The sequence below is a fragment of the Ips typographus genome, linkage group LG2, assembly GCF_016097725.1.
Source record: "Ips typographus isolate SLU linkage group LG2, UJ_Ityp_2.0, whole genome shotgun sequence".
Classification (NCBI taxonomy): Eukaryota; Metazoa; Arthropoda; class Insecta; order Coleoptera; family Curculionidae; genus Ips; species Ips typographus.
In genome coordinates, this window is record NC_138423.1 from 5436063 (window position 1) to 5459563 (window position 23501).

General features: G+C 35.5%; 1 protein-coding gene across 6 annotated transcripts in view; it reads right to left on the bottom strand.

Moving 5' to 3' along the window:
* The window catches only part of LOC145725279 (homeotic protein spalt-major-like), a 149539-nt gene that overhangs the window by 10701 nt on the left and 115337 nt on the right, over window positions 1-23501 (bottom strand). For 4 of the 6 annotated variants that reach the window (XM_081973972.1, XM_081973975.1, XM_081973976.1 and 1 more), the window contains exons 2-4: window positions 5921-8688; window positions 1558-1840; window positions 1332-1480 (exon numbers count right to left, since the gene is read on the bottom strand). In XM_081973972.1, coding sequence (XP_081830098.1) covers window positions 1332-1480; window positions 1558-1840; window positions 5921-8688 — 3200 coding nt within the window. The remainder of the gene's footprint in view (window positions 1-1331; window positions 1481-1557; window positions 1841-5920; window positions 8689-23501) is intronic. The other 2 variants (XM_081973973.1, XM_081973978.1) reach the window with 1 other exon arrangement.

Here is a 23501-nt window from a genome sequence, read left to right on the forward strand (position 1 = left end):
CATAAAAATAAGAATCTTCATCAAAAATAGACCACTTTGGACGTGCGACATAACTTAACGCCTCTGGCCGTTTGCCAACGGTTAATTTGAGATATCTCCGAGTCTATTGTGTAGAATAACATTTCAATCATTTTTACAAAATAAAGTCTGGAATATATTATTTGACACTTTTTAAACGATCGATTATTTATAATCAACTTATTTTTCACTCCCTACCTCTACAAAATGAAAAAAGACTTCTGTAACATACCTTACATTAGATGGTAAATTGCAGGTAAATGTCTTTTTAGAAAGGGGAAACAAGGTAAACCCATGTTATGGTCTTAAAACATTAAAAAAAAAAAACTAATTAGGTGGCTAAAACTGTCATTAAAATCTATCTGAGCGAAGCTTGAGGCGATGGAGAAGTTTATGTAGTGGGAAGGGCATACAAATAAGTGATGACAGAACCTTATACATCCTGCACTTTGCAGATGATCAGTATGTTATTGCACAAGACAAAGAGGACTTTATGACAAGAAAGCTATGAAGAATGGGAGCCAACAACAAACCAAATATCTATGTATTGGAGACGACAAAGATCACCTTCACCCACAAGAAAACGAAACGATCAGCTGCTGTACTGAATATACATACGTGGGGACAAAAATTGATAACAGAGGCCGTACAGTGAGAGAAATAGAGGACCGAATTATAAAAGGGAAAAAGGTGATAGGCTGCCTGAACTCGATCCTGTGGTCCAAATGTATCTCTTGAGAGAAGAAGCACCTCTTATACCACTCAATATTCAAAAGTATAGTGCTGTACGGATGTGAAACCTGGCAATTAACAACAAACTTAGAGCGCCGGCTACTATCTTTAGAAATGGACTTTTGGCGTAGATCATCAGGAAGTCGAGATTGGAAAAAATAACGAATGACAAAATTAGGGAAATTATGAAGGTAAAGACAACTATAGTAGAAGAGATCCAACGTAGACAACTAATATGGTATGGACATGTGGAGAGGATGGAAGATACTAGAATATCTAAGCAGGTCCTCAAATGGACGCCGACAGAAAAGAGGAAGACCCAGGGCGACATGGACCGGCGGAATAGAGAAAGCTATGTCTGATTGGTGACTGGGAAGACAGAAGAGGCTGGAGGCTAGGAACCGGAAGGCGCAAGACCTTACCTCATTCTGGAAAAAGCAAATCTACTAACTACATATTTAAATTAATAAGGGATCAGGATGATCCTTAAAGTTACAATTTTTTGTTAATGTGGTGTCTTTTTTCATTTTGTATTTTCTACACCTTTACTGAGAGATTATGAACTTTCAATTGACTCCTACCTTTGTTGAAAATCCCCTGTCGCACACTGAACACTTGAACGGCCGCTCTTTAGTGTGGCTTCTATAGTGAATTTCCAACGCCGAATTGCAAGCAAAAGTCTTGAAGCACAAGTTACAGGTGGTATTGCCTCGTCCTGTAAACACATCAGCTTCATACAACCATACCATCCATTCAACATTCAAAAGAAATGAACAAATTTTAGTATAATCACTAGCAAATACTAACCCAAACTAGCTCCAGGCCCCACGGCCAACCTTAAAGGGCTGAACGACGTTGAGGTCAAAACCGAGGACGTTAGTGAGGACAGCGCTGACGTCATCAATGGTGTTGAGGTCTGGGAAACTTGAGGCAGCAAACCGAATGCAGAAAATAACGAAGGCGGACCCGGACTTGGCCCAGGACTCAATGCGTTTTGATTTGGTTTTGGTGTTAAGTCCAAAGCTCCCATTGAGTTGCATTCTGATGGGCTGGGACTGCCAGCTTGTTGTGAGGATGGAGGCCTGGGAATCTGTACAGAAATGTCAATTAGAGCAATACAATGGTTCACTTTACAAGAGGAGCTAGTATTTGTTAGACTGCCATTTTGAAGTATTTAAGAATTTTGTTCAAGCATCAGAATGAATTGAGCAGAAGCAAGTTACAATAAAAGAATATTTTTACAAACATTTTTTGAACAAAATGCATATACATTTGATCAACGATTGACTGCAAAAAATATCTAAAAAGAGAAGATCAAAAGAAAATTATGGCATTACAGTACAGCAAACACGAAAACAGGTAAATTCTTGAGTTCGCAAGAGAACGCTAAAAACTGCCAGAAAAACAGTTTAAAAGGACAGTCAGAGACAAAATCGAATGTAAACTCACTTGGAGTGAGAAAATGACAGTTTTAAGAACATTTTTGGAATCCTCATTAAATGTCCTATCCAATAACCTGAAAAAAACACTACAAAATTTTGTACAGTCAGGGAGAAAAGCGGCGTCAAAGTTTGAACTGACAGAAATACAGTTTGAAAGGACAGTCAGAAACAAAATCGAATGTAAAACTCACTTGGAGTGAGACAATAAATGTTTTAAACACATTTTTGGAATCCTCATTATATTTCCTATCCAATAACCTGAAAAAACAGTACAAAATTTGGTACAGTCAGGGAGAAAAGCGGCGTCAAAGTTTGAACTGACAGAAACACAGTTTGAAAGGACAGTCAGAGACAAAATCGAATGTGAAACTCACTTGGAGTGAGAAAATGACTATTTTAGGCACATTTTTGGAATCTTCATTAAATTTCCTATCCAATAACCTGAAAAAACACTACAAAATTTGGTACAGTCAATGCGAAAAGAGGCGTCAAAGTTTGAACTGACAGAAACACAGTTTGAAAGGACAGTCAGAGACAAAATCGAATGTGAAACTCACTTGGAGTGAGAAAAAGACAGTTTTAAGAACATTTTTGGAATCCTCATTAAATTTCCTATCTAATAACCTGAAAAAAACACTACAAAATTTTGTACAGTCAAGGAGAAAAGCGGCGTCAAAGTTTGAACTGCCAGAAACACAGTTTGAAAGGACAGTCAGAGACAAAATCGAATGTGAAACTCACTTGGAATGAGAAAAAGACAGTTTTAAGAACATTTTTGGAATCCTCATTAAATTTCCTATCCAAAAACCTGAAAAAAACACTACAAAATTTTGTATAGTCAGGGAGAAAAGCGGCGTCAAAGTTTGAACTGCCAGAAACACAGTTTGAAAGGACAGTCAGAGACAAAATCGAATGTGAAACTCACTTGGAGTGAGAAAATGACAGTTTTAAGAACATTTTTGGAATCCTCATTAAATTTCCTATCCAATAACCTGCAAAAACACTACAAAATTTGGTACAGTCAGTGAGAAAAGCGGCGTCAAAGTTTGAACTGACAAAAACACAGTTTGAAAGGACAGTCAGAGACAAAATCGAATGTGCAACTCATTTGGGGTGAGAAAATGACTGTTTTAAGAACATTTTTGGAATCCTCATTAAATTTCTTATCTAATAACCTAAAAAGACACTACAAAATTTGGTACAGTCAGTGAGAAAAGCGGCGTCAAAGTTTGAACTGACAGAAACACAGTTTGAAAGGGCAGTCAGAGACAAAATCGGATGTGCAACTCACTTGGAGTGAGAAAATGACTGTTTTAGTCACATTTTTGGAATCCTCATTAAATTTCCTATCCAATAACCTGAACAAACACTACAAAATTTAGTACAATCAAGGAGAAAAGCGGCGTCAAAGTTTGAACTGACAGAAACACAGTTTAAAAGGACAGTCAGAGACAAAATCAAATGTAAAACTCACTTGGAGTGAGAAAATGACTGTTTTAGTCACATTTTTGGAATCCTCATTAAATTTCCTATCTAATAAACTGAAAAAAACACTACAACATTTTTTACAGTCAGGAAGAAAAGCGGCGTCGAAGTTTGAACTGACAGAAACACAGTTTGAAAGGACAGTCAGAGACAAAATCGAATGTAAAACTCACTTGGAGTGAGAAAATCACAGTTTTAAGAACATTTTTGGAATCCTCATTAAATTTCCTATCCAATAACCAGAAAAAACACTACAACATTTGGTACAGTCAGTGAGAAAAGCGGCGTCAAAGTTTGAACTGACAGAAACACAGTTTGAAAGCACAGTCAGAGACAAAATCGAATGTGAAACTCACTCGGAGTGAGATGATGACTCTTTTAAGCACATTTTTGGAATTCTCATTAAATTTACAAGTTTTGGTTTTCGTTGGATAATTAAGGTGCGGCTATAAATGGATGAACAATTTCTTCTAGTAACAGTTTGTCAGATTTGAATAAGAAAGTATGCGTCAGGATCTTGTATTTTTTTTGTTATTTATTACAGAAATTTGTTAATTCACTTTTATACGTGTATTGTCTCTAGTTAATCTACAATGTCAGTTTAATCTTAAATGATTTTCTCGTTATTAACTTGTGCGTTGACATACATTGAGCAATGTCGACAAACTATACAAAGTCTAAATTTAACTCCATGGAGTTTCTTTGAAACAGCTTTTAACAAATATTCAAAATATGTGTTTTGAACGTTACAATAAGATAATTAATGAACTTAAGAGTTTCTGGTAGATGTAGTTTGTTTAATAATAGCACTTTTGGAAAGGTTTTTAGTATCACTTAAGTTAAACAAAAAAATTCGGACACTTGTACCAAAAGCTGCCACGTTTGGACTCTTCGAAGGTTTAGAGCAGTATTTGGGAGGAGGAGGAGGAGGAAGGGCTTTTGAAAGGTTTTCAACAGTATTTAGAGGGCAAAATTGAACACTACAGGCCCTAACAGAGTCCTAAACATTTCCTAAACAATTTGGAGGAGTCTAAAAATTTAAAGAAACTATCGGAAGGTTTATGATCTCAAAAGATGCCTCAGCTTCTGCTTCTTCAAAGGTTTAGAGCAGTATTTGGGAGATTTTTAGTACTGTTTAGAGGTCTCTGACATTTTCCAAATTATTTCTAAGTTTCTGACAATTTGAAAAACTCTGGCAGCTTTTGAGAGGTTTTCAACAGTATTTAGAGGGCAAAATTGAACACTACAGGCCTCTGGCAATTTAGGACAACTGTAAAAGCCTCTGGCGATTTTTAAGAGTCCTAAACATTTCCTAAACAATTTGGAGGAGTCTAAAAATTTAAAGAAACTATCGGAAGGTTTATGATCTCAAAAGATGCCTCAGCTTCTGCTTCTTCAAAGGTTTAGAGCAGTATTTGGGAGATTTTTAGTACTGTTTAGAGGCCTCTGACATTTTCCAAATTATTTCAAGGTTTTTGACAATTTGAAAAACTCTGGCAGCTTTTGAGAGGTTTTCAACAGTATTTAGAGGGCAAAATTGACACTACAGACCTCTGGCAATTTAGGACAACTGTAAAAGCCTCTGGCGAGTTTTAAGAGTCCTAAACATTTCCTAAACAACTTAGGAGTCTAAAAATTTAAAGAAACTAGCGGAAGGTTTATGACATCTGAAGATGCTTCTGGTAAAGATTTTAGATTTAGGACCCTTAAAAAAAAATTGAGAAGAGTAAGACTTTCTAAACTTTTGTTTTCATTATAATATTAAGTACCGATTTTTCATTTGAACTATATCAGTGGTACAATCCTCATTAAATTTCCTATCCAATAACCAGAAAAAACACTACAACATTTGGTACAGTCAGTGAGAAAAGCGGCGTCAAAGTTTGAACTGACAGAAACACAGTTTGAAAGCACAGTCAGAGACAAAATCGAATGTGAAACTCACTCGGAGTGAGATGATGACTCTTTTAAGCACATTTTTGGAATTCTCATTAAATTTACTATCCCATAACCTAAAAAAATTCTACAAAAGTTTGGTACAGTCAGCGCTATACTATTTTCTTATTTTGATTCATGAGGATTTAAAATTCACTTTGAAACTAATAAAAATAAATTACAATATAAAGAAAAAAGCAAAAAAATAATTCTCATAGATTGTATAACAGAAGAAATGACAAAAACTTGTCTGATCACAACTACCATAATTATTATTAAAAACAAAAAAATTGCATTAAAAGACTTACCTGGACGGGTGTTGAAGTAATTCTACTGTGAGGGTGTGGTGAGTGCACCTCCGCACTTTCTCTACTGGTAACAGATCGACTAGGGCTCTTCTCTCCATTTTGAAGATTAGGTTGAGGTGACATTGCCCTGTTGCAAGTGAGATCTTCTGTAGAACAATTCAAATCATTGGACGCGTTTGGATTGATATGGTTATGGCCGCTAGAGGGCGACGCCGAAAACGCAGGCATATTCTGATTATCCGTGGTGCTGCTCATATTATCGTCGTCCTCGTCCTCGTCATCCATGCTTTCGTGTTCGGATCGACCGTCCTTGTCAAATTTCATATGAAAAGGCATTCCGGGATTGCCTATGGGTGATAACCCCGGAACTGGAAATCCCTGACTGAGAAACGGGTGCATGCTTGGAAATGCGCCTGGAGATGGAAAGTCTTTCACTTCGGCCGCTTGGATTTGTTCCGGAGTTAAATCAGTCGGCTCTCCGGTGTGAAGACGGATATGTTGTTGGAGCACCAAAGCGTTTGTGAACTTCTTGTGACAAACTGGACATTGATGCAAAACTCTCATTGGAGGTTTAGCTCGGTGAACCCCCATGTGAGTTTTTAAATTTCCTTTCGTTGTAAATGCTCGCCCGCATATTTTACATTTAAACGGTCGTTCCCCAGTGTGAGTCCGATAGTGCATCTGCAAGGCGCTTTTACATGACAACACCCTGTGGCATATCACGCACTGATTTGGATCGGTTAATTTATGTTCGATGTTGTCGACAAGTTGTTGCAATTTGCTGGTTTCTGAGGTTTTGGTCACTTCGATCAGACTTTCCCAGGAATTATCATTACTGCCAGGTCTTGGAAGTAAGTTAGTGTATATTGCCGGATCCTTGGTTATATCATGTAAAGGTGTGGTAGGAAAATGTCCTAAACTGCCTGACGAAGTACTGCTTGGTGGTGAGCTTTGGTGTCCGAAAGAAAAGTTAGCTGGAAGTCTTTGTCCTGTCGCTATACTCAAAGGTGTGGTCATCACGTTGCTTCTACTGCTTGATAAATTTTCAGGCTCGTCTTGCATTTCAGATCGGTTGTCGGGACTTCTCGGTTCTGCTTCATCGTTAGTAAACCTACTTTCATTGCTGCATTCTTCAAAAACCTGTGGAGAGTTGTACCTTTCTGGTTCGTGATCGTTGTCACTCGGTTCTTGCTTAGGAGTAATAGCTCTTATATCGCTCTTTTCCTCATCAGTAGGTGGTTTTCTTTCATCTTTCTCACGCTCAGGCTTCACATCACGAGGGGGAGGGGAAGGGCTTCTATGAGGTTTTCTTAAATCGGCAGGTCCTTCCTGCTCTTCTCGTTTAATAAATAGTGGATGGGGAGGAAACATCCTGTGTGGCGAGGCCTGTAATCTACTGCTGATCAATTCAGGTGGTGGTGGAATTGAAGGTCGATAAAGCGGTAAAGATGTGGGTGGAAATGGACTTGGACCGCCTGGAAATCCTAGATGAGGAGGATGAGGTGGTCCACCCGGTGAAAGTGAGGGTTGGTGACCTAACTGAGCTAGTAACGGTGGATGATACTTATCGAGATGCTCAGGAACTGGATTGGGGTTCATTTTGATATGTGGAAACTTTGCACTGTGTCTCTGGAAATGCACTTTCAAGTTACCTTTTGTGGTAAATCTGCTACCACAAACATTGCACTTGTATGGTCGTTCTCCTGTATGAGACCGGATATGGATTTGAAGAGCGGAATCAGACCCGAAGACTTTCCCGCAATATCTGCATCGGTGCTTAAAAAAAGGTTCGTTTCTACCTTTAGAGTCATATGGAGACATTGAACCTTTACTTTTCCTAAAAGCTAGTTCATCTGCCAGATTAGTGGCTAGCAAACCTTGACTGGCGTTATCTAAGACTTCTTGCGCTCTCTTTTGAAGCATTTCTAAAGTGTTTGGTTCTTCTAGCATAGGAGGATCGTTACTATGAGTGATTATGGTTGATGCTAACGAAGATGATATAGAACACATAGGAGGTTGCATCTGTAGAGGTAGATTTGCTGAGTGATTAATTTCAGGTTGAATATGATGAGGCGAAGCTGGTGGTGTCCTCGTTGGTGGTTCTACAGCTGATGGAGGTATTGAAACTGGGGATGGTTCACGCGACTCCATTTTAACTTGTGGAGGACTTGGAGATACTGGAGAAGGTTCAGCCTCGATGTCTGAAGGTGGTGGTGATCCGCATTGTTCATCCTCTTTAATTCTGTCTAATTGGAGTTGTTGCTGTAACTGGTTGATTAGCTGTAGTTGCAGTACTTGTTGGTGCTGTAGTGTGAATAAGGTGGATTGCAGTACTGCTAATTCCTGTAAAGCAGCCTGGTTGTCGGTGTTGTTGGCCATTGCCGTTGCAGCAAACTGCGCAACTGCAACTTTCGTGTTTTGTAAGGCTTCTAAAGTGACATGTCCAGGTGCTGCTGGAGGTACAGGTAGTGGAAAACCGACTCGATTTGCTTCTTCAGGTGAGCTCTCGTCGACGCTGTTATTATTAGCAGCGTCTTGACGGTGGCGTCGCATTCTTTCGAGTCGCTTTCCGCCCGGTTCTTCTTCATCTTCGTCGTCCTCCGACACAACCATATCTTCCGGATCGGAATGCGCGGGGTCTCCGTGTTTAAGCGCCTTTTTGTCGCACTCGGCTTTATGCGTTAAATATTCCTGCAACTCCGTGAACTGTTCTTGGCATCGTTGACACATGAGCACCTCGGGCAAATCCTGGTCGACGACGAGGCCATCTGAAACCAAAACGCCGGAATAAAGAAAACGGGCAAAAAGGCGACGGAGGAGCAGGCACGTCTGCTCGTTCGTATACATCGCGCGATTCTAAGCGGCCGGGGTGGGAGCCCGACTTACATAGGCCAGATATTATTAAATGAGATATGAAAGGAGTGGGAAAATATGTAGGGGCCCCCCAGAGCAGGCGCAGAATATGATAAACGACCGGGTCGAGGACCAGCCACGACACCGGTTATGACAGCTAGGCGGTCCTTCGGGATCATAAATAAAATTCACTTGTTGGAAAAGACCACGCCCTATATATGGTATACGCCCAGAAATTTCATATCTATATGAAGCATAAACCCAACAGTCGCAGTTAAGGCCCGATGCCGTTAGGGTAAACGTATTGGGGGCCCTTCGAGCCGAACTGAAGCGATTTTACGGCAGAGCTCCGCTGGCGACGGACTTCGTTCTGATTTTATCGATTGTTGGGCTAAGCCTTTGGCCTATTTTCGGATTTACGCCGATATCTTTAGATATACGGTCTTGTAGAAAAAAAAGTTATAAAATTTAACTCATCCCTACACAGAAAAGATCAGAGAGATATGTACGCCTAGAATCTGAAAGCATATTGTTTTAATGCTGGGCAAAAAGTTGTTTACATGAAGATTTATCTATATTTTTGTTCCTAAAAGCAAATTTTCTTTGTTATTGCAGTATACACAGTATTTTGATGATCTCCTTAATTTACTATCATATCGACGTCTATCTCAGTGTTTTCATTCTTCACATACAGAGAAGTAGCACAAATTGGCTTTGGCACGTCTGGCCTATTCTCGGATTTACGCCGATATCTTTAAATATACCTACGATCCTGTGTAAAAAATGTAACACATCCCTATACAAAAAAGATCTAGATAGTACACCTAGAATCTGCAAAGATGTCTATTATGTCAAAACAGGATATTTGGCAAAAAACTACAAGCATAATCAAAACCAAAACTGTTCTGAAGATACACACGAATCTGAAGCAGAATCTTGATGGTCTTCTTAATTTACCATTAAATGACCCAATAACGTAATTTTGTTCATGAAGAATTTACGGAAAACGGTAAATTATACAAAATTTTCTTTTACAAAAATGTTCTCAGAATTTTCTTTGTTAAATTGTCAGTAGTATACCGAATATATTCTCTAACGCGTTTTTTCAATTGTCGGTTGCGAAACCTTTGCAAAGCAAAACAATGTCAGTTGTCAAACTGTAAAACACCTTTTCCGTGGAAAAATTTGAAAATTACATTCAAATCAACGTTGCCAAAGCCAAAATTCTTGATTCAGTCAATTTGGCAACGTCAAGAAGACTGGGCCACCACTTTGACGTACTGAACTAAACTAGCTTTAATGACGGGCTGATAGTCACCTGACAGCTGTCAAAACTCATTAAACAGTGCCGTCAAAACGGTAAAATGTCAAATAGTCGCATCACTTTGATGAATCGTGCCTTAAATTGCTATTGACAGTTGTAAAGTTAAATCACAGATTAGGATGTTATAAAAAAATTTAAATTTGACAGTCATGACAGTTAATAACCCTCTACAGCATGGCTTATGCTCAGATCACAATTGTTATAATTTTTGAAACTGATTCAGCTGTTGTATTTACATCTCAATAGAGCCTTCCATTTGACGTTTGTAAAGTGACACTAACGTACCTACAATTGGAATATGGAGATGTGGTGTTATTTCTTTGATAAGTCGTATAGAAAATTGTATTTATAGCTCCATAGAATGAAATTTAACAGTATTAACAGGCATTTTGATATGTTTTTTATGTCAACTGTCAGGTGACAAAATTCGCAATGGTGACGCAAAATTACTAATCCAATAATAGTTCTCAAAGGAACAAATCTATTTGGCATTATATACCTTGAGGTCACTCAGGTCCTTATGACACTGCCACTTATGACAGTTGTCACGTGATGCAAGCAAAGTATAAAAGTGTCTCTTCACGTCAGAACTGTCAAATTTGGCTGTCAAACGACTACTTATAGTGTGCAGTGGCATTTTATAATTTCTAAATAATTCAAATTCCATTAAAATGTTGCTTTTGATGAGCTCAGTCTTTTCTTCATCAGTTTCCTAAATTCTCCTAAAATTCCTTAAATCCTGTTGGCATTTACTACGAAATTCCTGATGATTTTCCATTTCTATGAGTAACACAAATAATATTCTTTTGAACTGCAGTTTTGTGATAAAAATCTTAAAAATTCTAACTTTTAAATCCATCCTGTATTGATCCAGAATTTTGGTTAAGTTGAGATCAATTTTTGCAAGCAAAGAGGTGCAACTCTGCATATTTAATTCAACCTGTGCGGGCGTAATATAAAAGGTTGAACTGAACTAGAGGCGGGTTTGGTGTTTACGACCACTAACCAAAAATAGAATTTCTGTGTATAAATATTTATGTTCTTTCTCGGTGGAATCGAAAATATTACGCCGGGCTTTAGTTTAGTTTTGGTTTTCGTTGGATAATTAAGGTGCGGCTATAAATGGATGAACAATTTCTTCTAGTAACAGTTTGTCAGATTTGAATAAGAAAGTATGCGTCAGGATCTTGTATTTTTTTTGTTATTTATTACAGAAATTTGTTAATTCACTTTTATACGTGTATTGTCTCTAGTTAATCTACAATGTCAGTTTAATCTTAAATGATTTTCTCGTTATTAACTTGTGCGTTGACATACATTGAGCAATGTCGACAAACTATACAAAGTCTAAATTTAACTCCATGGAGTTTGTTTGAAACAGCTTTTAACAAATATTCAAAATATGTGTTTTGAACGTTACAATAAGTTAATTAATGAACTTAAGAGTTTCTGGTAGATGTAGTTTGTTTAATAATAGCACTTTTGGAAAGGTTTTTAGTATCACTTAAGTTAAACAAAAAAATTTCGGACACTTGTACCAAAAGCTGCCACGTTTGGACTCTTCGAAGGTTTAGAGCAGTATTTGGGAGGAGGAGGAGGAGGAAGGGCTTTTGAAAGGTTTTCAACAGTATTTAGAGGGCAAAATTGAACACTACAGGCCCTAACAGAGTCCTAAACAATTTGGAGGAGTCTAAAAATTTAAAGAAACTATCGGAAGGTTTATGATCTCAAAAGATGCCTCAGCTTCTGCTTCTTCAAAGGTTTAGAGCAGTATTTGGGAGATTTTTAGTACTGTTTAGAGGCCTCTGACATTTTCCAAATTATTTCTAGGTTTCTGACAATTTGAAAAACTCTGGCAGCTTTTGAAAGGTTTTCAACAGTATTTAGAGGGCAAAATTGAACACTACAGGCCTCTGGCAATTTAGGACAACTCTAAAAGCCTCTGGCGATTTTTAAGAGTCCTAAACATTTCCTAAACAATTTGGACGAGTCTAAAAATTTAAAGAAACTATCGGAAGGTTTATGATCTCAAAAGATGCCTCAGCTTCTGCTTCTTCAAAGGTTTAGAGCAGTATTTGGGAGATTTTTAGTACTGTTTAGAGGCCTCTGACATTTTCCAAATTATTTCTAGGTCTCTGATAATTTGAAAAACTCTGGCAGCTTTTGAAAGGTTTTCAACAGTTTTTAGAGGGCAAAATTGACACTACAGGCCTCTGGCAATTTAGGACAACTGTAAACATTTCCTAAACAATTTGGAGGAGTCTAAAAATTTAAAGAAACTATCGGAAGTTTTATGACATCTGAAGATGCTTCTGGTAAAGATTTTAGATTTAGGACCCTTAAAAAAAAAATTGAGAAGAGTAAGACTTTCTAAACTTTTGTTTTCATTATAATATTAAGTACCGATTTTTCATTTGAACTATATCAGTGGTACAAAAACTTCAGAAGAATCAATCGATAACACTCAACCAATTGATCAATGAATATATGTTCTCACACTATGTGATCGAAAGCTAAATGGTTTTTCTTATAATTGTACCCAACGATATTGCTGCTTCTGTTTGGAACGTTTTATCTTATACAAAATAAAAACATAAATTGTAACATTCTTGAGTATTACACGTTGTATTTACTCTGAAATGTAGTCCAGCAGTCTGGCTTCTGGATGATGTTTCACTTCAGTCTGGACGATAAACCAAAATCGTCTATTTAAATTAAACAGGTCGCGGTTAGAATGTGTTCCTGTCAACATCCCAGCTGGTTGGGTGTTCCGTTTTGGGGTGAAAGTAAGATGCACGTGCCTAGACATAACGTCTATTTATGACGACCGGTTAAATTACCTTGACACTAACAAATACAGCTGACGCAGCATCGTGCACAATGTAGAACTTTCCTCTAAAAATAAGCCAGCGTTTTCGTTTTCCGTGAACACGTAAACTCCAGAGTAAAACATAATCCGTATAATGCAGACATCCAAATAAATAGGATTTGTTCGCTTCATTACCGCTTTTTATTTTAGGATTTTGGTTACGAAAGTGACATTTTTGTCCTCCCCACAAAATCTTGTCTAATCTGTTGACTGGGTGCATCTGCACAATTTTAGGTAAGGAATCCGCTACCTGGCGTAATCCCTAGCAAATTTTGGGAAGGACAAAAGGATGCAACGACGACAATGACATAAATATGGGCGCTATTTGTCTTCGTCATCAGTACACGTTTTCGGAACGATTCACAATGTCCCGTCCTACCTGACCGCATATAAGTATATCGTATTACGTGTGGCTCATATCTGGATTGTCCTCGAACAATTTGTTGCGGTATAGAACTGAGAGGAAAGGAAATACTTTGGGTTATTGCTCGGCGTTTTTCATCCTTTTATATAGAACCTCACGACTGCTTTGGGGACAATTCACAAACTTATAATCGCTTCATAATAGGGCCTATTTTGTGTAAGGCGTATTTTAGTTTGAAGGACAATATTTTTACTAAGGTTCTGAAGTTTTAGTTTTACATATACAATAGTCAAGGAAATTAGACATTTAAAAGCTCCTTTATAATTTTTTTTTTCAAAAAACGAAAATACCAAATTGAATTGTAAAACCCTATCCAGGAAACTTCACTTAAATAAAAAATAATACAATTTTTATTTTTTGAACATTTTTGACCGACAAAATATTCTCTAGTCTTCAAAGTACTGTATAAAACAACAAAATATTATGATCTGTTTCAAGTCATTTGGTCTCTTCCAAAATGTCCCTAACTCTAAACCATTTCAGGTACATTCGACGGAAATTGCATCCAAATTTGGAAAATACCATATCTCTGTAATTTTTTTGGTTTTAGCGACTATAACGTTGAAGTCATAACTACTCGTGCACATATACTACCTTATTGTTGGAAATTATTAGCAATCAACATTTCAACTGAATGATTTGTTAAAAATTCGATGAGATTTTGATACATGGTTGAAAATAAAATAGTATACAAACCACGGTAGAAAGTTTAATTTCTGTCTCGAGATAAAGTTCACCTCGACTTCGTCTCGGCAAACTACCTAATCTCTCGACAGAAATCAAACACTTTCCACCTGAGTATGTAATATTTCGATCTTGGCTAACCGAAACAAAGAAAACTTGATATTTTTTAAAGTTAATCCAATTTGATTATTCCAATTATCCATAATGTATTCGAAAAGAAAGAAAAGCAAATCCGGCATTTCCATTTTTCCACAAAGCCAGAGACAAAGGCGAGCGTCGGAAAGCTCATGCAAATGGCAACCAAAAGACAAAGACTATACACAAAAATATCTTTTTCTACATAATAATAACATTTTAATTTCATCCCAGACGCCTTGCGTCCTTGAAGAACCAGTCGTCGCTTCTTTGGGGTTATAAAACTCGAAAACGGAAGATTGAGGGAAATAAACGAAACATGTCCCCTCATTAAAATAAACACGCGGAGCCCCGAAAAACGCGGTGGGGCCCGTCCTATATAATATATTGGGTAAGGACGAGTTTTATTTATAATCTTTCATTTATATTTGGAGTTAAAACGTGCCTTTCCACAAGCGGCACTTTATCGAAAAAACGGGCCTTGTGTTTAAACTGGTTTTTGATTCATTTAATATTATGCAGTGGCATTCTGTTTTAGGTTTTGAAGAATTTTTAAAAGTAAATTAAATAAGGTATGTTGATTTTATATTATGTCTTTGATATGCACATTTTTTGGGTAAAAATTCTGGATTGTTTGTATATAGCCTATTTTATTTACTTTTAAGGAAGACAATTTAAAAAATCTTTCTTTTAAAAGGCTCCAATAAACTAATTCTAACAATCGTTTTGCCCTGATCAGGGAGTACCAACAAACCAAACAACCAAATTTAATAAAATGAGAATTCTAAAAAAATCACATTAATCATAAACAACACAATTTTCCTTTCTAGAACCATAAAATTGCAAAAAAGATACAATAACCGTTTGGAAAAATGAACCTAAAAACTGAGCATTTTCTAATCTACATATAAGAACCTCATTCTTATTAAAAGTTGTAAAAATTTCACTAATAATGATTTTTAACAATTTCTTTTTCTTTATGAACTAAGTAGATAACATTTTAGTAAAAATGTCAGTGGCATGTAAGTTTTTTTTTAAATTTTATTTGTAAGACGGTAAGGATTTCTCAGGACGCCACTGAAAGTCACTAACAAAAAGTTTGAATTAAAATATTTTGATAAAAAAACAAGAAAAAAATATTTATTTTGATAAAAATATTTTATTGAATAAGATAACGATCATGGCAAAGGTGAAAAAAATACGAAGTTGATAAATGTTTAATGGAACGCTCTGTATATGTTCTGATAAGTTGATAGGCTTTTTTCTTCTGATTCCCAAAATATAGATAAAGTCGACACTTGGTTTAGCCGTTTTCGAATTATATAAAATTTGTGATTTTATTGTGTTTTAATATCACAATTGTCATAGATTTTGATGATTTTTTGATTTGTTGACAGGTGTTAATTTAACTTTACAGTGTTACCAGCTGGGAATTTAAATTGTCATGATCACGTGATGGTTTCAAGGTTAAAAAAGACATTTTCTGGGTCACATGACTGTTGTTGACAGACGTCAAATTGACTTGACGGTGTTGCCAGCAACAAATTTAAATTGTCACGATCAGAAGACGTGCTTTTACAATTTCAGCTTTCCCAACTGTTTAAATGTAACTTTTACAGACTGTTCAAGAGTAAAGATGACATTTTTTTGGTCACATGACTGTTGTTGACAGACGTCAAATTAATTTAACAGTGTTGCCAGCTACAAATTTAAATTGTTCCACGATCAAAAGACGTGCTTGTACAATTTCAGCTTTCCCAACCGTTTAAATGTAATTTACAGATTTTTCAAGGGTAAAAATGACATTTTCCTGGTCATATGACTGTGGTTGACAGACGTCAAATTAACTTAACAGTGTTGCCAGCAACAAAATTAAATTGTCACGAGTAGAAGACGTGCTTTTACAATTTCAGCTTTCCCAACTGTTTAAATGTAATTTACAAACTTTCCAAAGGTAAAGGTGACATTTTCCTGGTCACATGACTGTTTTTGACAGACGTCAAATTAATGTAACAGTGTTTCCAACTGCAAATTTAAATTGTTACAATCAGACGGGACGTGTTTCCACAATTTCAGGTTTTCCAACTGTTTAAACGTAATTTACAGACTTTTCAAGAGTAAAAATGACATTTCCCTGGTCACATGACTGTCGTTGACAGACGTCAAATTAATTTAACAGTGTTGCCAGCTACAAATTTAAATTGTCACGATCAAAAGACGTGCTTGTACAATTTCAGGTTTCCCAACTGTTTAAATGTAATTTACAGACTTTTCAAGGTTAAAGATGACATTTTCTGGGTCACATGACTGTTGTTGACAGACGTCAAATTAATTTAACAGTGTTGCCAGCAACAAAATTAAATTGTCACGAGCAAAAGACGTGCTTTTACAATTTCAGTTTTCCCAACTGCTTAAATGTAATTTACAAACTTTCCAAAGGTAAAAATGACATTTTCCTGGTCACATGACTATTGTTGACAGATGCCAGTTTAACTTAACAGTGTTTCCAACTGCAAATTTAAATTGTTACAATCAGACGGGACGTGTTTTCACAATTTCAGGTTTCCCAACCGTTTAAATGTAATTTACAGATTTTTCAACGGTAAATATGACATTTTCCTGGTCACATGACTGTGGTTGACAGACGTCAAATTAATTTAACAGTGTTGCCAGCTGCAAATTTAAATAGTCACGATCAGAAGATGTGCTTGTACAATTTCAGCTTTCCCAACTGTTTAAATGTAATTTACAGACTTTTCAAGTTGATATTTTCTGTCATTAATAAGAAAGCGAATGTCACGATAACGTTATTTGACAGTTGGTCACTATATTGTTTTGATAAACAACGTTATCGTGATTGCCAATTTGCTTTGCACACTGGATAGAACATCAAATTGAATATTAACGACATTTAGTCTCTTTGATTATTCATGACAACTGTGATTTTCAAAAAACAATAAAATCATTATTTTTAAACCAAATGTTCACTTATTATATTATTATTCACTTATTTTTAAGAATCAGAAGAAAAAGATCTATCAACTCATCAGAAAGTATTATAACATATAATTGTTCGAGATATTTTTCGAGATTTTCTGTATTTTTTGGTTTTACTGGCAAATTGTCTCAAACTATATAAAGCCTGTTTGAAACTTTTTTCGAAAATGTACAAGGTGCCCCAGTATATGAACTAACTTTTAGTAATAAATCACTGACAATTTTTTTCACTTAGAATGTATTTAGAAACTCATCTTGTGTGTTTCATCATTTCCGCTGCATGCATCTGCATTGTTTGGCAATGCATCAAACAGTGCGTGAAACTTTCACTAACAAAAATATTCCTGAGCTGCTTAATTGGCAAAGAAAAACAAAAATTTCTTCACTCTGAACTGAAATTTTAATTTTTGTTGCTACAATTCTCAAAAAGATGATTTTAGAGAAATTCTCATAATTATAAAGATGTTACATTTAGATGCGTCTAATTTAACGTAGCCAGATCCCCCTTTTCTCTTTCTGCGTTCAAAAAAAAAAAAAAAAAAGGGGCGACAGACAAATGGGGACCAAGTTCAGCGGCACGAGCCCGATGTTTCCGTTTTCATAAAGCTGGAAACAGCCTGTTGTCATATGTGCGACTGCTCTGGATTCCACTAATTTAAATACACGCGCGCTTCCGCACTAAAAAACACGCTTATTATTGTTTTTCGTACATAAATGGGGGTTTTCTTCCAACCCCAGTATATTGACGTTCGAATTAGGATTTTTTTTGTTTACTTTTTATATCCGCAAAGGGGCGAGACGCGTCGTTTAGACGGTTAAATATCAAATATGTATATGCTGCCGGATGTCGCGACGAAAGGTTTCCGAGATATTGAATTTCCCTTCTCCGCAGTCGTTTTTAGGGTCGACGAAAAGGGACTAACATTCCCATAAATAGTTTAGATTTTATAATTTTTGAAAAACTGAAAAATGTTGCTTTTTTTATAAGTTGCAAGAGAAGGGAATAAAATCAGTGCAAATCATATCAAAAAAGTTGTTTTACTTTCTGGTTTGTCTAAAGCAGACAGAAACATGTAATCTGCAAAAAACAGCTGCTTTTTTGGCCAATCACAATCAACAATACTGTGATTTTTGAAAATGTGTCATGTGTTGACAGTTTGTATCTATGGAGTGAAATCTTTTAAAAACCCAGTTTATACAACAAAATTTAATTTTAGTAATTTGTTTTAACAAAATTTAATTTAATTAAAAAAATAATTTAATTTTAGTATTAGTAATAATATTAGTATTAACTGTAAAAATGGTAGGTGTTTATAAATAATGATAAATTTACGGGTTATTACGTGACATATAGACTGACAAGTGCCAGACAGTAAATTTGTAGCTTGTAGGGCAATCCCATTTCTTTAAGCTGGAACCCAAAACAAAAACAAAAAAGTTAATAAAATCACGTGAAACTTATCATTTTTGTGATAATATTCATCTGTCAAAGCTAGGTTGTCAATACTGCAGGTGCAAAAAATACAAAAAGATTTAATTTTAGTATTAGCCATAAGAAATTTCGGTTTTTAAGTAAATTAAATTGTTACTAATACTAAAATTAAATTAATTTTTTATAAACTCCCTCGGTCATAAGTAGAGTCCGGATTAAAAAGCACTAAAATAGTGAAAGAAAGCACAAAACTCTTCCAGAAATGCATTTTTTACGTTTTTTGAATTAAGGAATATTTTAGACTGTTTTGAAAACTTTGAAAATAATTTTGAATTACTTAAGGAGCATTTGGAAGGTTTTTGGGCAGCTTAAAGAGCATATTAAAGGTTCTGAAATGCTTTAGAGGCATTTGAAAATTTTAACGCGGTTCTAGAATTTTTTTGGAAGCTTTTATACTGTTTTGATATCTTCTGGGATCATCTAGACTAGTTAAAGAGCATTTGGATTTTTTTTAGACTGTTCTAGCTTCTAGATTGTTTTGAAAGGCTGTTTTAGGAGTATTTTGGAGTTTCTGTAGTGTTTTGAAATCTTTTTAGAATACTACTTTATAAGCATTGAAGGTTCTGGACTGCTTTTAAAGCATTTGAATCCTTTTAGACGGTTATAGAAACTTTTGGACTGTCTTCAAATGTTTTGAAAGCTTCTAGACTAGTTGAAGATCATTTGGAACGCTTTAGACGGTTTGAAAAGCATTTTGGAGTTTCTGTAGTGTTTTGAAATCTTTTTAGCATACTACTTTACGAGCATTGAAGGTTCTGGACTGCTTTTAAGGCATATGAAACCTTTTAGACGGTTCTAGAAACTTTTGGACTGTCTTCAAATGCTTTGACAGCTTCTAGACTAGTTGAAGATCATTTGGAAGGCTTTCGACTGTTTGAGAAGCATTTTGGAGTTTCTGTAGAGTTTTGAAATCTTTTTTGAATAATACTTTAGGAGCATTGAAGGTTCTGGACTGCTTTTAAGGCATTTGAAACTTTGTAGAAGGTTCTAGAAACTTTTAGACTGTCTTCAAATGTTTTGAGAGCTTCTAGACTAGTTGAAGATCATTTGGAAGACTTTCGACTGTTTGAGAAGCATTTTGGAATTTCTGTAGTGTTTTAAAACCTTTTTAGACTACTTTAGGCGCATTTGGAAAATCTTTGAACAGTTTAAAGAGCATTTAAGGTTCTGGACTGCTTTTAAGGCATTTGAAACTTTGTAAACGGTTCTAGAAACTTTTGGATTGTCTTTAAAGGTTTTGAGAGCTTCTAGACTGTTCTAAAAGCTTTTGGACTGCTTTAGAAGCATTTTGGAGTTTCTGTAGTATTTAAAATCTATTAGACTACTCTAGGAGCATTTAGAAGGTTTCTGGAGAGTTTAAAAAGCATTGAAGCTTTTAGACTGCTTTTAAAGCATTTGAAACCTGATGGAGGGTTCCAGAAACTTTTCTAAGCTGTTAAAGAAACTTTTGTAAGTCTTGAAATCTTTTCAGAGATTCTATAGATAAGTTGAAAAGCATTTGGAAGCTTTTAGACTGTTTTAAAAGGCTTTCGACAGCTTGAGAAGCATTTTGAAGTTTCTGTAGTGTTTTGGAATGTTGTTACATTTTTTTAAACTACTTCCGAACATTTGGAAATAATTTGGTCAGTTTGAATCTGTAAATTGATACTTACCAATTTTGCAACAGATAATTGGTATGTTTTTTGTCTCTCAGAAGGTTTCAATATCTCAATATAGCTATTGCAAAGGTAAATTATTAACCTATTCAAAATAAAATAATACAAAAATAGCAGCAAATAAGCACAAAAAGAAGAAAAAAGTAAAGTAAAATAAAATAGTTCGTATTAAGTTCTTGAATTAACTAATTTGCCTAAGTACTTATTAGTTCCTAGAGTTTTTTACGTGATATATCTGGCAAAAATCAAAACGCTTTTTGCCCGATTAAGCTCAATATTGCATTGATGTTTTCTTTGTTTTTTGTTAGTTTATTATGCGTTATTTCAAGCTTTCAAATCAGATTTGAAGTTTAATTATAATGAGGATGTTATTGCTTAATGCATAGATATCAGTATAATAGTAGGTATGTTCGTAGAGAGAATCTCCAACTAGGAATCAGAGAAATAGATACATCCATTGGCCAGAAGTCAGAAAATGTCATAGTCACGTGAGCATTCAACCAATGAAACTTGACATTTACTGTTTCTGAGTTGGAAACCAGTCAGAGATTGCCTCTGCGAACAAATCTATTATTTAGTCTCTCATTTCTGACATTCTTCTCTTTGGTTGGTTTGGTTTAATAACAGAATGTAACTTTACATAACTTTGTTTAGATGCCAGATATGTTCAGGCCTCACTGACGTTTTTTCTTTATCTAAACATCGACTATTACGAATAAAAATATCAAAAAAACTGGTGATTCCCTCGAGGATCGATCGAAGCACCAAGAACAAAAACCGTAGCAGAAATTCCGAGCTCTTGTCAAATGATCTGAGTTATGTAGCAGGAGATCTGGCAGGCTCGCCTTTCAGTATTCAAGAAAAATAAATCTCAGCGTAATTAGTGTTTTTTTTTTGTTTTAAAAACAATGGCCAACATATCCCCGTCCTCGTCTGTTCCACGACGATCTTGTGCCACTCTTTCCTCGTCGCGCTTATGCTTTTGTTTTGTTTCAATAGCCTCGTATATATTAACGAATCCGCATTTTCGCATTAGGTACCCACGACCCTGTTGATCCTTTTTGTTGTTTTTTTTTCGGGAAAAAAGGATTTCAAACCGTTTCGCCTGCATAAATTACGGGAAGAATTAAGGGACGTTATAAAGACGCTCTTAGACGTCGTAACACGTGGAACACATCTTAGATTTATTTGCACCTAATATATTACAAATTATTGTGTTTATTCTGCTTGTTCGGGTCTTTTCAAAAGTTTTGTCAGCTAATTAATTTTCCGAAACGTTGGTTTTTATTTTTGGCCGCCTGCTTGGAATCTTTTGTGCTTCACCGTTTACGCCTCTGATCTTGTTGCGGACCTCATTTATTAATGCCTTCAGAATTTAAACGTTTATAATTTAGTGACTCTATTATTGGAAAAAATTTGCTTTTCTGATACTTTATTAGCTAGTACTTTTATAGACCATCAACTAGTTCATGTCAACTTTCATTAATATTAATTTTCCTGTTGACTTTTTAATCTTGAACATTATCATCAAAAACGCATTAAGTATATGTCACACGTCGAAACGTGCAGGGCAGATGTTCCCTTCAAAACCTAAAATTATACCATGAAAGCATCGACGATCAATTGCAGTTATACACTTACCTACCAGCATATTGGTAAACGGTATTTGGGGAGAAGCACACGCCAAAGTCGTTAATTCCAATAAATCACCAAATTGCGGGGGTGTAATGCAGTTAATAGCCGGTCAGTTGCGCAACTGTCACATAATCTTATATGACCCATTATTTTGAGCTAGCTATAGAGCTTCCCCTTATGGGTCCTCCCGAAGGGAGGAAGACTAATTCATATTTCGACTCGGTGGTTCAATAGGTCAGTAGTAATACAGAAGTATCGATTAGCGATCACTCTAGTACAAGAGATTGTCTTAATCTGGATTTTTAGATTGACACACAAAAACTGGAAGAGTCGAGTGATTAGGTAAGTCTTTCTATGGAAAAATACCTTAGCAGAAAATCTTTCAGCCCTCTTAGATACTTCGTAGACAAGAGTATATTGGAGAGCATAGTACAGGGTGGTCCAGTTTTAAGTGTCAATAATTCATCATTCGATAGCCAATCAAAAAATAAGTTGACTTGCATTTGTTATTTTTCTAAAAAACGTTTCCTAAGGATCATACAGTCCTCCAAATTTCAATTTCAAAAATTGTTTTATAGTGTAAAACTGAACATTCAAGACTTGTGAGAGTCCAAATTTGTACTGAATAGTCTAAAAACTTGCTATTTACTACTAGGAATAGTCTTATAATTCGTTTTTTCAGACTGCCATCCTGGTCGAGTGTCTGAAACTCGATTTCAAGAACTAAAAACAGTCCGGAAATCCAGACAAAGATTGTATTGTGCATGAAACCCATTTTTAACTTCTAAAGATAATCTAAAAGTTGACTTAAGCTAGAAGTGACTTTACTAGGACTAAAAAGAATCCAAAAGTCTATTTTCAGGACTTTAATTGGTGTACAACTCAATTTTCTGGACCGGAACAAGTCTGGAAGTAAATACAATTTTGAACTATTTCATTTCTAAAAATTAGTTCTTAAGACTAATATCGTAGCATTTGGTACCAAAATGTTTTACTTTTATTACTTTACTTTTTGACTTGAAGAAACTTGACTTTTGGAAATAGTCTTAAACTCGATTTTTCAGTTTTAAAAAGTACTAAAAACAGTCTGAATTTCTAAAAGATGCTACAATTTATTGCACCTATGAGTTTAGAAGTCATTTTAATAGTGAAGAAGCTTGGAATAACATTTTCAAGACTATGGACAGTGTACAAACTGGCTTTTAGGCCTGACAAGGGGGAAAAAAAGTCGTAAAGATAGGTCGTAAAACAATCAACAACAACAAGATTTTTAAGAAATAATTTTTAGCTCGAATTTTTAGCACTGAGGTGTCTAGAAGTAAATTTAATAGTGACAAAGCTTGGAATGCCATTTTAAGTCTATGAAGAATGTGAACATTGTTTTTTAAGTTTGCTGTGTTAATAACTTGGTAAAGATAGTCTTAAAACTCGATTTTCCAAGCTGAAAGCAATTTTGAAGCACTAATAATAGTCCAGAATTCTGAGAAAATGAAAAGCAAAGTAAAAAGCAAGA